Source organism: Chroicocephalus ridibundus, chromosome Z (genome assembly GCF_963924245.1).
Source record: "Chroicocephalus ridibundus chromosome Z, bChrRid1.1, whole genome shotgun sequence".
Taxonomy (NCBI): domain Eukaryota; kingdom Metazoa; phylum Chordata; class Aves; order Charadriiformes; family Laridae; genus Chroicocephalus; species Chroicocephalus ridibundus.
Genome location: NC_086316.1, coordinates 81,901,902 through 81,918,872, shown reverse-complemented (window position 1 = coordinate 81,918,872; position 16,971 = coordinate 81,901,902). Strand labels below are relative to the sequence as shown.

Here is a 16,971-nt window from a genome sequence, read left to right as displayed (position 1 = left end):
CCTCAATTGAGAAAACCATCCTGGCTTTGTTTGTTTTCTTGTTTGTTTTCCTGTCTGTTTTTGTTGTTTTTTTTAGTCTTCAGGACACCGCTTAAATGTGCTTAAGTGCAGTCCTGAAACAGGGCCTGTGAAAATAAGAGATGGGGAAATCCTCCTGTACGGAACAGCGATTCCTGTTTATTTGTTGTATTGCTGTAGTGTCCAGAAGCCCCAATGACAAACCAGCACCTCTTTGCACCAGAAACTACCCAAAAAATGTAACAACACGATCAGAATGTTCTACCCAAATGGTCCAAAGCATTGCTGTCAAGTGGAGAGTCATGGGCCATGTTGTAGGATACCCTAGTAGCTATGGTATAGCTATGGCTATGACTATAGCCATGGCTATTATCACTTACTTTTTTTCTTTTTCTTTTCTTTTTTTTATTTTTTTAATTGACAGTTACCCAAAAACATGCAAGGTGCTTCACAGAAAATTTAGTATTGAAGGGCTCAAGAAACTGGCAGTATGAAGCTTGTGGAGACACAAGTGGTTCGTTGTTTTTTTTTCCTCTCTCCCGGCACGCTTGTCCCCACTCCTGGTTTTATCCTGGGTTGAGGAATACAAGACTCACAGAGAGGATGCAAACCCATGGCCTCATTTCATATGGCTCACAGCCATGTGATTTTGTTTCACATTTTTATTGAAGCATGCTAAAATGTGTGTTAATCTGTGACACAGCGGAGGTGTTTGAAAGGTCTTTTTGGTCTTAATAAGAAAAAGGGCTTTCACCCCGGTTTTATACAGTTCTTGGTAATGTGTGGAGAGAATTTAGAGAGTTCCTCAGTAAATCTTCCTAGTGGTAGGGGAAAAAAATAAAAAATCAAAAAGCTCATTACTGGAATATTGTTGGGTAATAAACTGCAGGAGTGGGATTTTAGCCTTAAGCCCTAAAACTAAATCCTTTATGATCTGCATGTAGTACATCGCCTTATAATATTATTCTGTCAGCAACTTGCTTATCATATTTATAGACTATGCAACACGCAGAACACAAATTATGAGTGCCATCTAACAGTATTTTCAGCCTGCTTTCATACAAATTAACAAGCTAATCTTCCTGCCAGACAGCACCGGCTGCACCAGGCTGTTGTTTGGACAAAGAGCCAAGGCTGTACAGCAGCATCGTGCTCTACCAGCACCTTCTTGCTGCGGAAAAAAAACTGTGGGCATCTGGATAGGCCCCATCCTACGATGACAGCTTGCAGCTACCAAGTCTTGAATGCTACCCTTAGTTTCTCTAGGACCAAAAGGACCTCTTAATTTTTTTGCTCAGTGAAGGGTATATGGGGTTGTACCCTCTGAGTGGACATTCTCCTTAAGCACGGTGCCTCTAGCAGCATTTTGGATTGTACTTTTTGGAAGGCTAGGAGTGTTTTTTTTCCCAAAGCTCAGGAGCATGGGAGGCAGCAGCCGTTCAGTGATCCTTCCCTGGGCGGGGGTTGCATCCCAGTGCATCCAGAAAGGTCCATCCCAATTTCAGCCCTTATCCTCATGCTGGAAGGTCTGACATGTCTTGAAACCCCAATGGGCGTTCAATGGCAGAATTTGGTCCTTTCAGACCTTTGATCCACTCGTTACACATTGAAATGTCCTTTCATGCTAATAAAGAGATCACTGGAGATAAAAGCAAAGATAAGTTGTTGTTTGTCTTAGTTTCAGCTTATAGGCTACCCGGAATACAAAACTTAGAGTTTTTCTTGCATTTTGAGCAACACTGTCACCTACTTTCAGGCCCAAAGGAGAGATGGAAAAAAACGATTTCCGAATCAACTAAACCTCAGTCCAATGCTTTTTAAGGAAGCAGGAAGGAGCTCAAGGAGGCTTAACCATTTTTTTCTGCAGGCCTACAACTTCCATCAATTACACCGTGATAATTCAAGACAACTGAAAAGCAAAATTGGTTGTAAAAGAACGATCAACCAGCCAGTTTATTTCTAAGCTGCATTAATTGGAAAACAAAAAGCGCAAATGAGTATGATGAATGATGCAAAATAAATTGGAAACAAAATTCTGTGATCCCTCTTATCAGTTTTAAGGAGATAGGATCTCAAGATTTGTTCCAGCCTTTAAAAAAATCAATAAATCCCCACTTCCTCCCATCCCCCCATCCCCAATGCAAACCCCAATGCAGTTTTAATAAGCTAAGGTGCTATCACAAAAGAAAAATCAGTCTCTAAAAATAATGAGCTGTATGTTTACAGTGTCCCTTTAACACCATAGTCTTCATATGATTTTTGTAAATAAATAGCAGAATAGAAACACAAGAATTTTTTGTGGGGACTTTTTTGTTGGGTTTGTTGTTTTGCTTATTTTAGTGTCGTGCTATTTGCAGTTTCCTTGGCAATAAGCTAGTTCAAAAATTTCTCAAAAAAGGGAATAGCAATTGGCTTGTGAAACATTAAATAATTCCAATCCCCACTCCCTTGCTGGAATTTGCCCTCCCCCCTCCCATTTTAATACCCATCTTGCCATGCCAGGTGTTGAGTGTACTGAAGGACTTTAAAAAGAAATAAAATAAATTTGAAAGTACCTATTTCAGATTTCAACAACTGACTTTCTTTTTTTTAAAAAGCATTGTTACTGCAATGGAACAGCTTCATGTTCAGTCTTTGTTTTAGTTAAACATTTTAACTGGGCTGTGGAAATGGAACTTGAGTATTTTACCCAAGTTAAATCAATGGCTAACGTACAACTCGAATGAGAAATGTACAATTTGAACTGACCATTTAAAGAGACGATTTGTCACACACAGTTTGCATCCATGCAGACTGAGAGCTTTATAATTACATTATGTACAAAAATTTTTTTTTTTTTTAGTTTATTAAGGCAACCACAACTTGGAGAACATGTCCAAAGTGGCATTAATACAATTGCAGTGGTGATACCCTTTGAACATTTTTATTTTTATTTTCAGATAAGAACACTTATTCCTTTTCTTTTTTAAGAAATAATTGCCAAGAAAGGACCTATTTTCCATAGGGTTTTGTTCTCTATTTTTTTTAAAACAATCTACTTTATCTATTTTCTTTAAAATAACATATCAAGGCATTGCTACCCAATGCAAATAATTCGGATACTGGGTTTCCCATCAATTTCACTGGGAATTGAAGGTGGTAAGAACTTGTAGGTTTGGGCCCTGTCTTTTTAATCTATTTTTTTCTCTCTTATTTTTTTTTTCTTTTATCTTTTTTATATTCTTTTTTTGGTGATTTTGTCCATGTTTACTATAACTATATTCCCCAGAAGTGTCTTGCTGTTCTCTACTCATATGTACCGAGCATCAAAACAACTTGGTTGATGGATGACTCCTTTTTCCCATGCCATTGAAAATGCCAAGTTGCTTCATTGAAACATGCTATTGTAACCGAATATCCATGTACACCTTATTTTAAATGCTGTGATATTCCATCGTTCCTTGGGATAGCACTCTGAATGAGTGTGCACACGTGTAAGGCTCTACTTTTCTATTGCCTATATTGCAGCTAGTTGTAACTAGGCAAGTAAATGAGAAAGAAATACATAGTTCTAGCAGGAGTCAGGCATTTTGGGTTATGCTGCCCCAAAGCCTGGTAGGTATATAAAACTGGAAAAAAAAAAAAAAAATCAAACAAATTATAACCAAGATCACAGTTGAGAAAATTACACTATTTTTTTGTTGTTTTTTTTTTCTTTTGTTTCCTTTTTTTTTTTTCTTTTTTACAGTGATTTCTGCTATGGTATGGTTACTCTTAGTTTCACCTGGCCCGCCAAACAGAATCGGAGTCGAGCATGCAGCCCTAGTGACAATGTTCAGCTCTCTGCGAGGACGACTTCCCTCCTCCAGGTATGGTATGAGAACAGCAATACTGAGATGCTGAATAGTTTTTGGAAACTCTACAAAGTAGAAGTTCTCCGAGTTTTGATATATCCCCTGCCCCCCTTATATCCCCTTCTTTTCCACACCTTTTCTTCCTCTATCCTTGGGGGGGGCTGAGGCCAAAGTGATGAAGAGGAAGATGAGAGTCCCGGCTGGCACAGCTCTCCAAAATGAGTTCTGGCCGCCAAAGGGATGAGTGAGTCTGGTGCTGCCGCAGGGGCGAAGCGGACTGCATGTGTCCAGTCCCCTAAGTTCCGGCATGTCCCACCACTGGCACCCAACAACCAACGGGGTGCGCTGGCCTTAAGGAAGGCCTTCGCTTTCGCTCCCTCTGCCTTTCCGGTGACGCTTCACTTTCATGTCCTCCTCTTCCTCCTGCAGGGACTTGCTTTTCCTTTTCCCAAGCCGGGGCGTCCGGGGCAGAGGGAGAGGGGGTGGAGGAGGGGGAGGAGGAAGAGGAGGTGGTGGAGGTGGTGTCTCTCGAGCCATGTGTATGACAGCCTCAATGGTGGCCATGATTGTATCTTGAGTGGCTGCTTGTTCCAATATCAAAGGGTTGAGTGTCGGTCTCTGACCTCTTTTGCTGGGAAGGTCAATGCATTTTTCCAGAACGGGCATTTGGTCTCTGGAGTCTTCGTCAAAGGAGAGAGGTTGCTTACGGGGACGCCCCCTCCGCTTCTTGACAAAGTTATTGCCTGTCTTTGATTGTCTCTGCAGCCTCTTGGCTTTCAGGATCTTGTTCACATGATCCAGGTTCTTCTTCGTGGACAGGATCTTGGTGTAGTTGCACATCTTGCGCACCTCGCACTGGATTGCTTCAATTTCACGGCGCTTGAACCTTTTTTTCAGTGGTGGGTTGGCTGTTGGGAGGAAAGAACAGAAACAGGGGTGGTCAAACAACAGTGAATGGAAACCCTCCTTTGCCTGCTTTCAGTGTCATGAAGATTAGGTGCTTTCAAGCTCAGTAGGCTGAATATGACTACTGAAGAAGCGATGGTGGTGAGAAAGGACTCTGCATAAAAAAGCAACTCAAAAAATGTTACGAGATTATTTATTACAATCCCAGAAGAATTGCTGCTACCTCCTTTTTTACTGCCCTAGATTAAAACATGACTTTGACTATTAAGCAGTCCTCAGAGATTTCTCTACAGCTCTCCTCTCCTCTGTAGCAACAAAGGTTTTCTACAGCAATGTTTTTCCATGGATTTGCTTCATTCTTATTTCTAAACCTCTAGTGGGAGGAAAGGAAGCGCTGCTTAGCATAGCTGTCATATTGGCCCACAATAATTATTAAACCTCTATACCCCAAACACATACTCCTCATAGCCTCACCCCAGCCTTTAATTCTTGCCATGGATGCCAGATCATACGAAAAGTGTTTGTTACTGAAACTAGTGGGCACAGACAAGCTGTGTGGGTCACTTCACCCATGGCAAATTCATTACCCCTGCCTGAGTTTCTTTACTATTATCTCCACAGATACTAGCTGAAACTACTCAGTCATATAATTGACTTTAATGGCCCCTGAAGTAAGCTTACTCTTGGTTCAGATTGCTTACTTTAGATCTGAATGAAGTCCAAAGTAGTTAAGTCTCTTGCCAAGGTCATGTTGTGAGTCATTGTCAGAGCTGGGAAGAGTACCCAGCATTTCTTGGCTCCTGGTCCTTTGCTTAGGACATGAGACCTTGCTTGTTTTTCTTAAATTGTCTCATTGTCCTATACCAAACGTGGCAGCTGTTCGAAATTCAGGATTTGCACATGGATTATAGGTAACTACCCCTTTGTGGGAGAAACAGAACGTATTAAATCTGCTATTGCAATAACTGGTGCTCCCTTTCACTCCTAAGATATCCATTCTGTGCTGCTGGAAAAGAAATGATGGAGTTCAGAATTTCTTTTCAGTAAAGAATAAAACATCCCCCTAAATTAACCTCAGCCCACATCTACTTGCAAACTTAATTTACACCTGACTGTCAAGCAGTCATTTGGGTTTGAAATCCTTGAAGTTTCCAGAGCAGCAAAGATTTTGAGAAAGGTTCATTTAGGGGTTATCACTCCCTTCATGCTAACAGGCTAATCTTGTAGTAGTAGTTTAAATAAAGTTGCTATTGTAGCATTTTCTGTAGATAACCAGGAGCCGTCAAGTGGTAGAATTTCCTCTTGCTCACTACAGGCTATGACAGATTCGGCGTACAAGCCTCACTCACTGTCCTCCCCCCTTGGAGAACATAAATTATTGGCTCTTATACCACCATGTTGCTTGGATTCAGCAAAGAGCTTGCGTAAACAAACCCAAGTTACAATGCTAGAAGTAGGAGTGAGTCATAAACAAAACACAGACATATGCTCTCTTATAAATAAAGACCTGGATGGCCAACTTCCCAAAGTCTGCTTTTCATTAATTACAAAACAAAATACATTTTCCATATGTAACCCACTCCCCACACCAAAAAGAAAAATAAAACCCACTTGCAGTTTGTGATTCACAGAGGACAAAGGAAAAGAGGAATGCAGTCATTTTGGTACCAAAGAAAAGAGAAAGGAAATGAAATATCCAAGCTGCTCAGGAGAAGCTAATTAGTTGCACAAAATTCCTCTGAAGTAGGTCGCCCCTAAGAAGTGTGGATGGAAGAGCCCTAAGGGCAAGTGGCCACAAGCTATTTCTTAGTCATCTGATCAAAATAAGGTTACGTCCCTGTTACACAAAATGATTACTCTCATCTAGCCTCACTGGTGATTGGCATATATAGTCCCAAAGCATTCGATTCTGAGACCCTCCCAGATCCTGAGACTAGCTTCAGGTCAGAAGATTTAAGAAATCAAACATCCTGCACACTGTTCATATTCAGTCTCCACCTTTTGCCTTTTACTGACATTGTTAGGGCACATTTTCAAGACTTTTATTAAAAAAATTCCCATATTCAAGGTGCCTTTTTTTTACAGAAAGTAGAGCTGAAATTTTTCAGCTGATGGAAATCTTGGAGAGGGGAATTTTAGCAAAATACAGGAAAAATTGCAAGGTTTCTGGTGAAATCAGGAGACTTGGCATTGCTCTCAACTTTCATGGGAAAGAAAGTAAACCAAAGGTCAGGAAATGAATTTAAAATAAAGCATTATCCAAATATCTGCAAAGTTTTTATGTCTTTACTGAGACTTATCCATAGTCGGTTGTTTCTGCAGCTTAGTATTATCACCCCATCACAGTCAGAGGAGATCTGGTCTGAAGAGTTGGTGGAGGATGACCTCTGTTCCTAAAATGGGAACCCAATGCAGTTTAAGGTGGACATTCTTCCGACACCCTGACGCTGGATAAGGAAGGTGCAGGTCTCCTGTCCATCCTGGCAAATCCAATGGGTGTCTTAAGCACCCAAGAGGTCCAGGTCACCCCAGCTGAGTGTCCTGACTGGAGCCTGATGGTGAATAGGCAGTGAGTGGAGCAAAGGTAGGCATCTGCTTTCTGCCAAACTGCCTAGTTCTCCAAAATTTACTCATATGCAGATAGTTATGGGTAGATATCTACACTTACATGCAAATCTATAAGCTGAACACCACTCTCAGTGTCTTCATTCATGTTGTTTAGATACTTTTTTGCCCTCCTAAAACTTTGCAATCTGACAGTCTGTTTCTTTCTGGGGTGAAACTCATTAAAAAAAAAAAATAAAATTCCATGCTGTTCTATACTGGCTTACTGCACCTGCACTATTTTATTTTTTTTTTCTAAATGCTTTGGGGTGCTTATGACTTTCTTAGGAAGCTTGTTAGAAACTACTAATAATGCTTTTGCTTTTCTTCCTAGCAAGCCTCTGAACTTGCAAGCTCTAGAAAGTATTTGAGTTGTATTACATAGTCTGACAATAGTTAGAATGCATGTGCTGAATAAGTAATACGCTTTCAAGTCAAGCTTTTAAAAGAAGATATTAGGAAACCCAGTATTATTTTGACTGTTAAGAGTCAGGGACATCTGATTCTACATTTGGAGTATGGAGACTATGCAGAAAAGAGTCTGATGGGTCTGCAGGGGGAAGATTTGATGAGGTGTGCATATGACAAAATATCAGGGAGATCTGCCAAAATAAACCACTATTGAAGTGAGAGCCATTAGGTGTTATCAACTCATCTGGAAGCTCTTGGTGAGCAATCTTTGATATAAAATATTTTGCTATAATGCCATGTGATATACTGCTCTGCTGAAAACCAAAGCTAAGTACTAATCTTTTCCATTTTATCCAGACAGACCCTGCTCAACCCTGGACCCAAGTTGGCCTGCATTGTTTTTAGGCTTTGTTGTTCTCTTCGCACCCATACTGTGCTGTTTGCATGTGGAAATCTTGCTTTGGGAGGAAGACTTTCGTCTAACTCCATCTGGTGGAATTTGTCTAAAAGGGGTTGAAGAGGAAGTAGGAAATAGTAACGCTATGTCTGCATGCGGGCATAAGAAAAGGGGACTGTGCTCTTACAGAGATTGTACAACACGATGGCAACCTCCAGGTGCTGGGGATACAGCAGGGGGGACACTTTGCTGCCTGGGCACAGCTCCCCAGGCTGCAGGGCCATGCGCTGGCTCCATGAAGACCTGAAGTTAATTGGCACAATCCATCCCCAAGTGAAGAGAAACTAGAAATACTTGATGCAGCACAGCCTTTTGTACTTCAGCCTTGTCCCACTCTCCAAACAACCTCACCTAGCTACCCCAGACAAGCAAGAACCAGTGTTAGTCATAAAAACCCCCAATGTTGCACGTTTAAAACAAGGGACGTGGAGCCCCGGTGTTTCTCCCCTCCCTGCGGTACACAGGTGCGGTGAGGCTCCTTCTCATAGAACAGAGACAAACTGGAATGGCCACAGGCCATGCCAGGAAGTCATGGAGGATTGATATGATGCTAGAAATAGCTTCTGAGGCAAAGAGAGAAATCTCTACCAAAAATATACCTTTCCAATGGCAGCTTAACACAGGCTGGAGAACCCATTCCAGCACAGCGGTGTTGACTCAGAAGGTGAACTCAGGCAGGTCAGACTCCTTGGAAGTTCTCCATTGGTCCCCTAACTTTATTCTGGATGGCTTTGTTATATTTGTAGCACTAAAGATACTTCTTACTGCCTGTCATTCTTGATCCCTTCGGAGTTGCCTGAGGCCACTTGCAAGAACATGGCACAGAGAAGATTGTTTGCTCAACATCTGAGCTCAGTTTGTCGACTTGGTTTGAATGGAGGAATTTTCAAAGAGCTCCCTATTAATTACAGAAAACCCATAGCACTGTCCTGTTTTCCCATTAACACAGTTTCTTTCAGTTTTCACTAAATTGGTTCAACATCTGGGCTACAGATAAACCAACAATTTAATTAGACTTCTGAAAATGGAAAGAATGAACTATGCCGTCAAGCATACACTTTCATCATGAAACTGATCATAAAATATTTGTGTGCTTTCCTTCTTTACTGCATTAAAAATCTGCCCTTAGTTTATAAATAGGAAAGTACTAAAGGCTAAACAGAGAATCCGTATTTTTTAATATAAAAATTTAGCTTCATAGAGGCTACTTTACAGCATGGATCCCTTGTTTTCACTATTTATTCAGGAAATGAGAGGAAAATCAAAAGGAGTGCACTGAAAAGCACGTTCAATTGCATAATTAAATAAGTAATCATTCCACAACTCAGTGATACAAATACATTTTTTGTGAATGTGGAATCACAGGTTTGACAAGACTCTGAAACTCCTAATGGCTGCATGTACTGTGGGTTCCCCATTCATTCGAAATTAAGACACAATGCAAGATTAACTTCTCTATCCATGCCCAAGAAAAGGCATGATGATGTCTGAATGACTTGCCTCAATTTCTGACTCCATAAAGCTATCACCTTTCTGATCTGATTCAAAATAGAAGCACAAAATATAAGTTGATTGAAAAACATGCTATTCTGGCTTATTTATTCTGATATATTTTAAATCACTGTTCATTGCCCAGGACAATTTCGCATTTGCAAGACAGAATATTATGCTAAAATCACTGAAGTATGCAGAAAGAAATCTCAGTTGCTCCTTAGCTATTCACTGTGTATTCGGCATGTTCATGCTATGTGGATGGGAACATTCAAATAAATGAACAACGGAGCTGAGAAAGGAACCCAAGAGTCTTGCTTCAGAGTCCCTTGCTAGACCATACAGGCTGGTGCTACTTGTGTCCTCATTATTGCACAAGTGGTGGTATGTGAACAAAATAGATTCGATATGCCAAGATACGATCACGATAAGAAAGTGTTAGAAAAATTACAGCCTGATTATCACATTAGATATGCACATTTGCAGCTACTTCTCCAACCAGGAAGAGCAGTACAAGCACGTATTGTTCAGTGCAGTGCCAGAAGGAAGAAGGTGGGGAAGAAACAGAGGTGTTGGAGGGAAACAACATTACCTGCTTCAGATGTTGCTGCTGATGAAGGTAGGAGAGATAATACTGGAGTTGGCATTGCAACACTGTCAACAGCTGCTGGTTTCCTTCTGGTCATCATGTTACAGGCAGAACTTTCCATTTTACTATGAAGTGAAGTCTGGTCTGCTTTTAAGTGGGGACCTGCAATTCCTGGGCAAGGAAACCAAATTTGGATGAATATTGATAAAGCAACCTGCCTAGGGAATATCTGAAAAAGAGTAGTCAGTTGATGTCCTTCCTACCTCGATATATTCCGTATTTTCCAGTTTGTGTGCCTGTAATATGGTCTTGCTACTAGCAAGGATCATGATTTATTTTTTTTTTTTAATATAATTTTGCTTCAGGATGTACCATTACTGATGTCTATAAACAATGGTAAACCAACATAATAATTCCACATTACTACTTTTTATTGTCCAAGCAAAACAAAACTCTGTATATGTATAAAGACAGACATACTTCATATCTATATTTAGTGGGATTGTCTATTTGTCTTTCTCTGGGTAGTTTATTCTCCACACACACACTTCTCTTCTATAATGACTCGAGTCAGTGGGTGTTTCATTTGAGTAAGAAGCAGGCATCAGGAACAGCTTCAGTACGCAATTCCGTGACTAAAGCACATTACACTTATTTTTTAGGAATCCTCTTCCTAAAGAAAATTCACCTTACAACTCATTAAACAGGTGGGAGTTTAAAAGAAAGAGCAATTTGTCATACATTTCTCTACCTAGGGATTACAATGCAGAAGAAATGAATGGTAGAAATATACCGAAGAGGTCAAATATTCCAGAGAAATAAAACTTATGCACTCAGGGCTGGCAGATTCCTCCCTTAACAATGTTTCTCGAATTCTCTTATAATTTGAACCCATTTTGTTTGCTTGTAAATGTGTCAAATTTAAACTGATGGGATCGAAATTCTACATATTAGATATCTGCCTCTTACACCTGAATATGTATCCACCCATTTATATGAAATATTTCAGTAAGTTTATGTGTTTGTATACATATTGCATATATATCTGTAAATATATGAGTTTACTAAGCAGGAAGGCAGCTAAAATGCCTGTCTCTTTTTACAGTAAGACTGGGAGGTTTTTTGCCCATTTTAGAAAAATCCTAGCAGTTGTTGCTTTGTAAAAATCCAGTAGCCCTGTTCTCATGAGACCTGAGCAAAAGTCTGGTAGGGTGAGGTGTTGTGCCATTGCCAACTTATGAAAACCTCTCCCAGTCTCTGTGATGCTGGGCTTCAACATATCGAGGACACTCCTTCTTTTTTCAAAGTTAATCCTTCATAAATTCCTTCTCTTTTCAAATCTCAACCTGCAAATCGGCCTCAGATAAAATACATCAGATTTTGGAAATTAAATTACATGAAGATTAAAAAATCACAGAACAGCTGAAATTGGAACGCTTCCCTTGGGATCACTTAGTTCATCCCACCCTGCTCAAGCAGCGTCACCTAGAGCAGGTTGCCCTGGTCAGATTTTGAACATCTCCTAGGAGGGAGACTCCACAACCTCTCTGGGTGGCCTGTTCAAGTTCTCAGTCATCCTCATAGCAAAAATGTGTTTTGTGGTGTTCAGGCATAACCTTCTGTGTTTCATTTTGTGCCCACTGCCTCCCATCCTGTCACTGGGCATCTCTGAGAAGAATCTAGCTCCACCTTCTTTACTCTCCCCATCAGACATTTGTACATATGGATAAAATCCCCCCTAAGCATTTTCTTCTCCAGGCTGAACAGTCCCAGTCTCAGCCTCTCCTCGTAGGAGACATGTTCCAGCCCCTCAATCATATTTGTGGCCCTTTGTTTGCCTCTGTCCCAGAAGTCCATATCTCTGTTGTACTGAGAAGCCCAGAACTGGGCACAGTACTCCAGGTATGGCCTCACCAGTGATGAATTTTAGACAATTCTATGATTCTATGAATGAATGGGAAAGATCACCTCCCTTGATCTGCCGACAACGCTTCTCTTAATGCAGCCCAGGAAGCTGTTGGCCTCCTTTGCTGCAAGGTTACATTGCTGGATCACGGTCAACAGGACCCCTAGGGCCTTTCCTGCCAAGCTGCTTTCCAGCTGGTCAGCCTCCAGCAGGTACTGGTGCATGGGGTCATTCCTCCCCAGGTGCAGGACTTTGCACTTGTCCTTTTTGAACTTCATGAGGTTCCTGTCAGCCCATTTTTCCAGAGTGTTGAGGGCCCCGTGGGTGACAGCATGACCCTCTGGCACATCAGCCACTCCTCACAGTTTTGTATCTTCTCCAGATTTGCTGAAGGTGCGCTCTACCCCATCACCCAGGTCATTAATTAACATGTTAAATGCTTTTGGCCCAGGTGTCGACATCTTGGGTGCACCACTTGTGACTGGCCTCTAGCTGGACTTTGCACCACTGATGACAACACTTTGAGTCCAGCAGTTCAGCCAATTTTCAGTCCATCTCAGTATACTTCCATCTAGTCTTTATTTCATTAGTTTTTCTGTAAGGAGGTTATAGAAGATTGTTAAAAGCCTTGCTGAAGTCAAGATAAGCAACATCAGATTGATCAGGCATGATTTTCCCTTCAAAAGGGGAAAATCCCTACTCTACTCCTGATCACCTTATTTTCCTTCATATGTTTGGAAATGCCTTCCAGGATTATTTGCTCCATCATCCTCCCGTGGAATAAGATGAGGCTGGCCAGACTATTGCTCCCTGAATCTTTCTTCTTGCCCTTATTGGACTGACATTTGCTCTCTTCTGCTCCTCAGGATCCTCTCCCAGTTGCCACAACCTTTCAAAAATAATCAAGAGTGGCCTCATAATGACATCAGCCAGCTTCCTCAGCACTTCTGGGTGCATCCTGTCAAGTCCCATGGACTTATGTATGTTCAGTTTGTTTAACTGTTTCCTAACCAGATCCTCCTCCCCCAAGGGTAAGTTTCCTTTCCTCACCAGTCCCAGGGGCCTGGGATTCCTGAAGGCCAATTTTACCAGCATAGATCAAGGCAAAAAAGACAATGAGTAACTCAGCCTTTTGCTGGTCTTTTGCTACAAGGGTCCCTGCGCCATTCAACAGTGGGTCCACATTTTGCCTAGGCTTCTTTTTGATGCTTACATACCTGTAGAAATATTTCTTGTTGCCCTTCTGCTCTCACTAGATTAAACTCGAGATAGGTTTTGGCTTCCTCAGCCCAGCCCTGAAAGCTTGGACATTGTCTCTATAGTTCTCCAGATCACTTGTTCTTTTTATGTCTGACATTACTCAGGAGCTCCTTGGTTATTTATGCAAACCTCCTGCCACCTTTGCTTGCTTTGATTTGCTACTCAGATTTGGTTTGGTATGTCTCTACAATTTCCCTGATTGAAGCCCGAGAACAGCAGCAAACCTCCCTGGACAACAGGTCAGGTCAGCAGATGGGGGCCTTTGTTCCCTGCAGCAGTAAGCCCCCACTGGTATCCCTGGCTGCACCTGGACAGTACCTGGTAGTTCCTCAAAGACTTCCCACAAATACTGTGATACCTTTCCCAGAAGATCAAGAAGATCTGAAAGCAGAGCCAGCAACTGCTGCACAAACTTTTATGTTTGTTGGCTACGCTCAGCCTTTCCAGGTACAAACCGACATTTCCTTGTATTTGCAGCTTGGAGAAGCTATGAACAGTCCCTATCTTTGTTCGTTGCACATGAAATGTCAAATATCAAGAGATATGGGTTGTCTCAGAAACTATGAAAGAAATCTTCAGAAGACTCAGGCACAGAACTGCACTGGTGAGAGGAATCTGAAAGATGGGTCTACAGAGTGGGCCAGTGAGAGATAAGGGTCCTGATGGACCTGTGACCTAATATCAGCCTGGGACTTAACAGAGGAGAACGGGTCTGAGTGCAGAAATAGTCAGGAGCGAGACAGAATTACAGGTAATGGCTTGGTGGAGACAGGCAGAAGAGTTTCTGTCTATTAGACTGCACATCCTACCAGAGCCTCAAACGAAGTGTTAAGTATCGCACGTTGCATCCATTCAACTTCAACCTCTCTCTGCTCTGCTTCTCTATTGCAAATGAGAACAATAATATATCCCTCATCTCAAGAGCAGTGCTATGAAAAGAAAATGATCAACATTCATGAAATGTTCATCTATTCACACCAAGGATTAGAAATGTGGAATAAATGAGACATGATGTCACACGCTGAATAGCAAGAGGAAAATCCAGCTACCGAATAGCTGTTCGCTAGGTGAGCGCTATACATTGAATAAAGCACTGTCCCATAGAATAACTGGGATATTTGACGAAGTGAACATGCCTATGGGATCACAGCGCTATGGAACTGTGCATATGCAAAACCGATGTTTCACTACTTTATAGTGCTTGAGTTTGAGCCTTAACGTAATTTATTCATGAATGTAGTTTGTGGGCAAGAAATGTGCATATGTGTATCATACATGCATGTGCATATGGTACACAATAACGCTAACAACCTCATAAATTCAACATCTGGTTCTAATTAAACTGAAGGGCCCATATAAAGAGCCATATGAAAACATGCAGCTGTAACCTGTTGACCTCTATTGATAAAAAAAAAGAAGTCTCTCTGAAGCTGTGCTTCAACATATCAAGGGACAGTCATTCATTTTTTCAAAGGTAATCCCTCACAAACCACTTATCCTCTCAAATCTCTACCTGCACACAGTGTTTGCATTAGGGACCTTGATTTATGGATTCCCACTCCTTGGATGGAGAGGCCGACTTCCTGTTGCCGTGGTTACTTGGATGTTGGTTCAAGGTTAAACTACTCCCAAATCAAAATCAGTGGCAGGCACAGCATCTAACAGCCAGGTTATTGACTACCCTAGGATGCTTAAAGGTCAAAGACCAAAGTGCTGCTTACTGCCTTTGGGGTGAGTCAATATTTTCAATATTTTTATTCTGTTTCTTCTGAAGAAGTAGTCGCTGCTCAATTACCACCTATCTGGGTTTAGCAAGGTCATACAAATCATTGAGAAAAATCCTCCCCCTACAGAAGAGATACAAATGTAATGAATTACTTTAAAGTCTATGTGGCCCAATTGCAGCTCATCGCCAGTGAATCATGGGTTTGGCCATCTGTCTTTTGTTTTAGGCACTTGCTTTCTTCAGCCTATATCACTCACCTCACTGAAATTCTCATCTAAATTGAGAAACAGGAGTAATTTATGGACCAGAACCAGCCAACACAGAAGAACCATCAAGTTTCTTTCACAGATATCAAAATGCAAACAAAGACTCAGGGTCACCTTTGGAAACCCATGGAGGTGCAACGATTTGCTCGCAAAGCTGTGATTCACCCTGCAGTGGTGGGAGGTCTACCCCTTGAATCGATAGACCTGCTGGCATGGTATCATCACCTTTCACTGGACTTTTTCTTCTCATTTGGGTTTCTTATTTCAGAAGGCCTTATGTATGAGAACTCCCCCGTTCAACCCGTCTTTGAATCAGGTGAAAATAAATCATCTGCAATGTCATCACACGTGGCTAAGAGTTTAAAATTCACACACGCACACATCCACGGTTCCAGTGTATTTTTATCCTTTGTCACTGCGCCAGAGAGAGAACAAGATAATGTATACAGGTGGCCTGATTCAGACCTTATTTATTGCCTGTCTGATGATCTCTGTGCATTTCCTCCAAATCAGAGCCCATTTCTTCCCATGAAAGACCCATACCTTAACTTTCCTGAGTCCTACTGATAGCACAGACAACACTACATGCAAATACAAGTGAGCAACAGGTGGCAAAGCAGGGAGGAAAAGAATCATTATTTGTTTAATGAGAAAGGGCAAAAGTTACCTTCAAAAGCAAGGGAAGACATGAAGTAGACTACCAAGAACACAAAAAAAATGATGGCATGATTATAAATAAATAATCATAATGACCATAAGTAAAAGAGTGAATCAGGAGAAGCAGTTCAAGGCAGACTGTTAGAAAGCCCGTGCTTGAGGGAACACAATACTGATGTGAAACTGGCCCTTTTCTTGAAAATTTATGGGTCCTCTGATACTTTGGATAAAAAACTGACATTCTTAATTCACTGTTTAAGCAATTTATGAGCTCTGACTGATAATTAATACATTAATTTTAAAGGCCTAGCCATTATTGTTGTTGTTATTAAGTACTTGAGTTGCAAGTAATGTGGTCTAGCTCCATTGTGTTAGGCTCTGTACAAACGGATTAATTAACTATCCTTTCTTTACTGTTAAATCATGCTCACTCTGCTTATTGCATTCATCTCTTTTCCCTCATCTTGTGCTTACATGGAAAGGTTCTTGGACAACATCCACCTGTTCTTCTTTTATTTGTGAACAGAATCTGCACAATGCACACCCAGGTTGGAACTCTAAGTGCCAGTTCAAAAGAGATAATATATGTTAATTTGCCATTGGAAAACCAAGAAAATCAGCTGATAAATATTGATCTTAGTGAATCTTCTTCTAGGGAAAGTTTTTCTTTAGTGATTTCATTGCATTGGATTTCATACTCCCCACAGATTTCTGGAAATCCACAGCTGTATTTAAATTGTTTATGCATCTGACCACTGTTATCGGAAAACCCTTACAGACAATTTTTCTCCCAGTGTCTTTGCACAATGTAGCTGTGCAATGCAGCTGTACAGGAATGCACATCTAA

At 41.1% G+C, this 16,971-nt stretch overlaps 1 protein-coding gene across 5 annotated transcripts in view; it reads right to left on the bottom strand.

Moving 5' to 3' along the window:
• Positions 1-1,733: 1,733 nt before the first annotated feature.
• SETBP1 (SET binding protein 1) overlaps positions 1,734-16,971 on the bottom strand; it is a 267,775-nt gene continuing 252,537 nt past the window's right edge. For 4 of the 5 annotated variants that reach the window (XM_063319825.1, XM_063319827.1, XM_063319828.1 and 1 more), the window contains 2 exons: positions 10,313-10,480; positions 1,734-4,759 (listed from right to left, as the gene is read on the bottom strand). In XM_063319825.1, coding sequence (XP_063175895.1) covers positions 4,203-4,759; positions 10,313-10,480 — 725 coding nt within the window. In that variant the 3' untranslated portion in view covers positions 1,734-4,202. The remainder of the gene's footprint in view (positions 4,760-10,312; positions 10,481-16,971) is intronic. The other variant, XM_063319829.1, reaches the window with a different exon arrangement.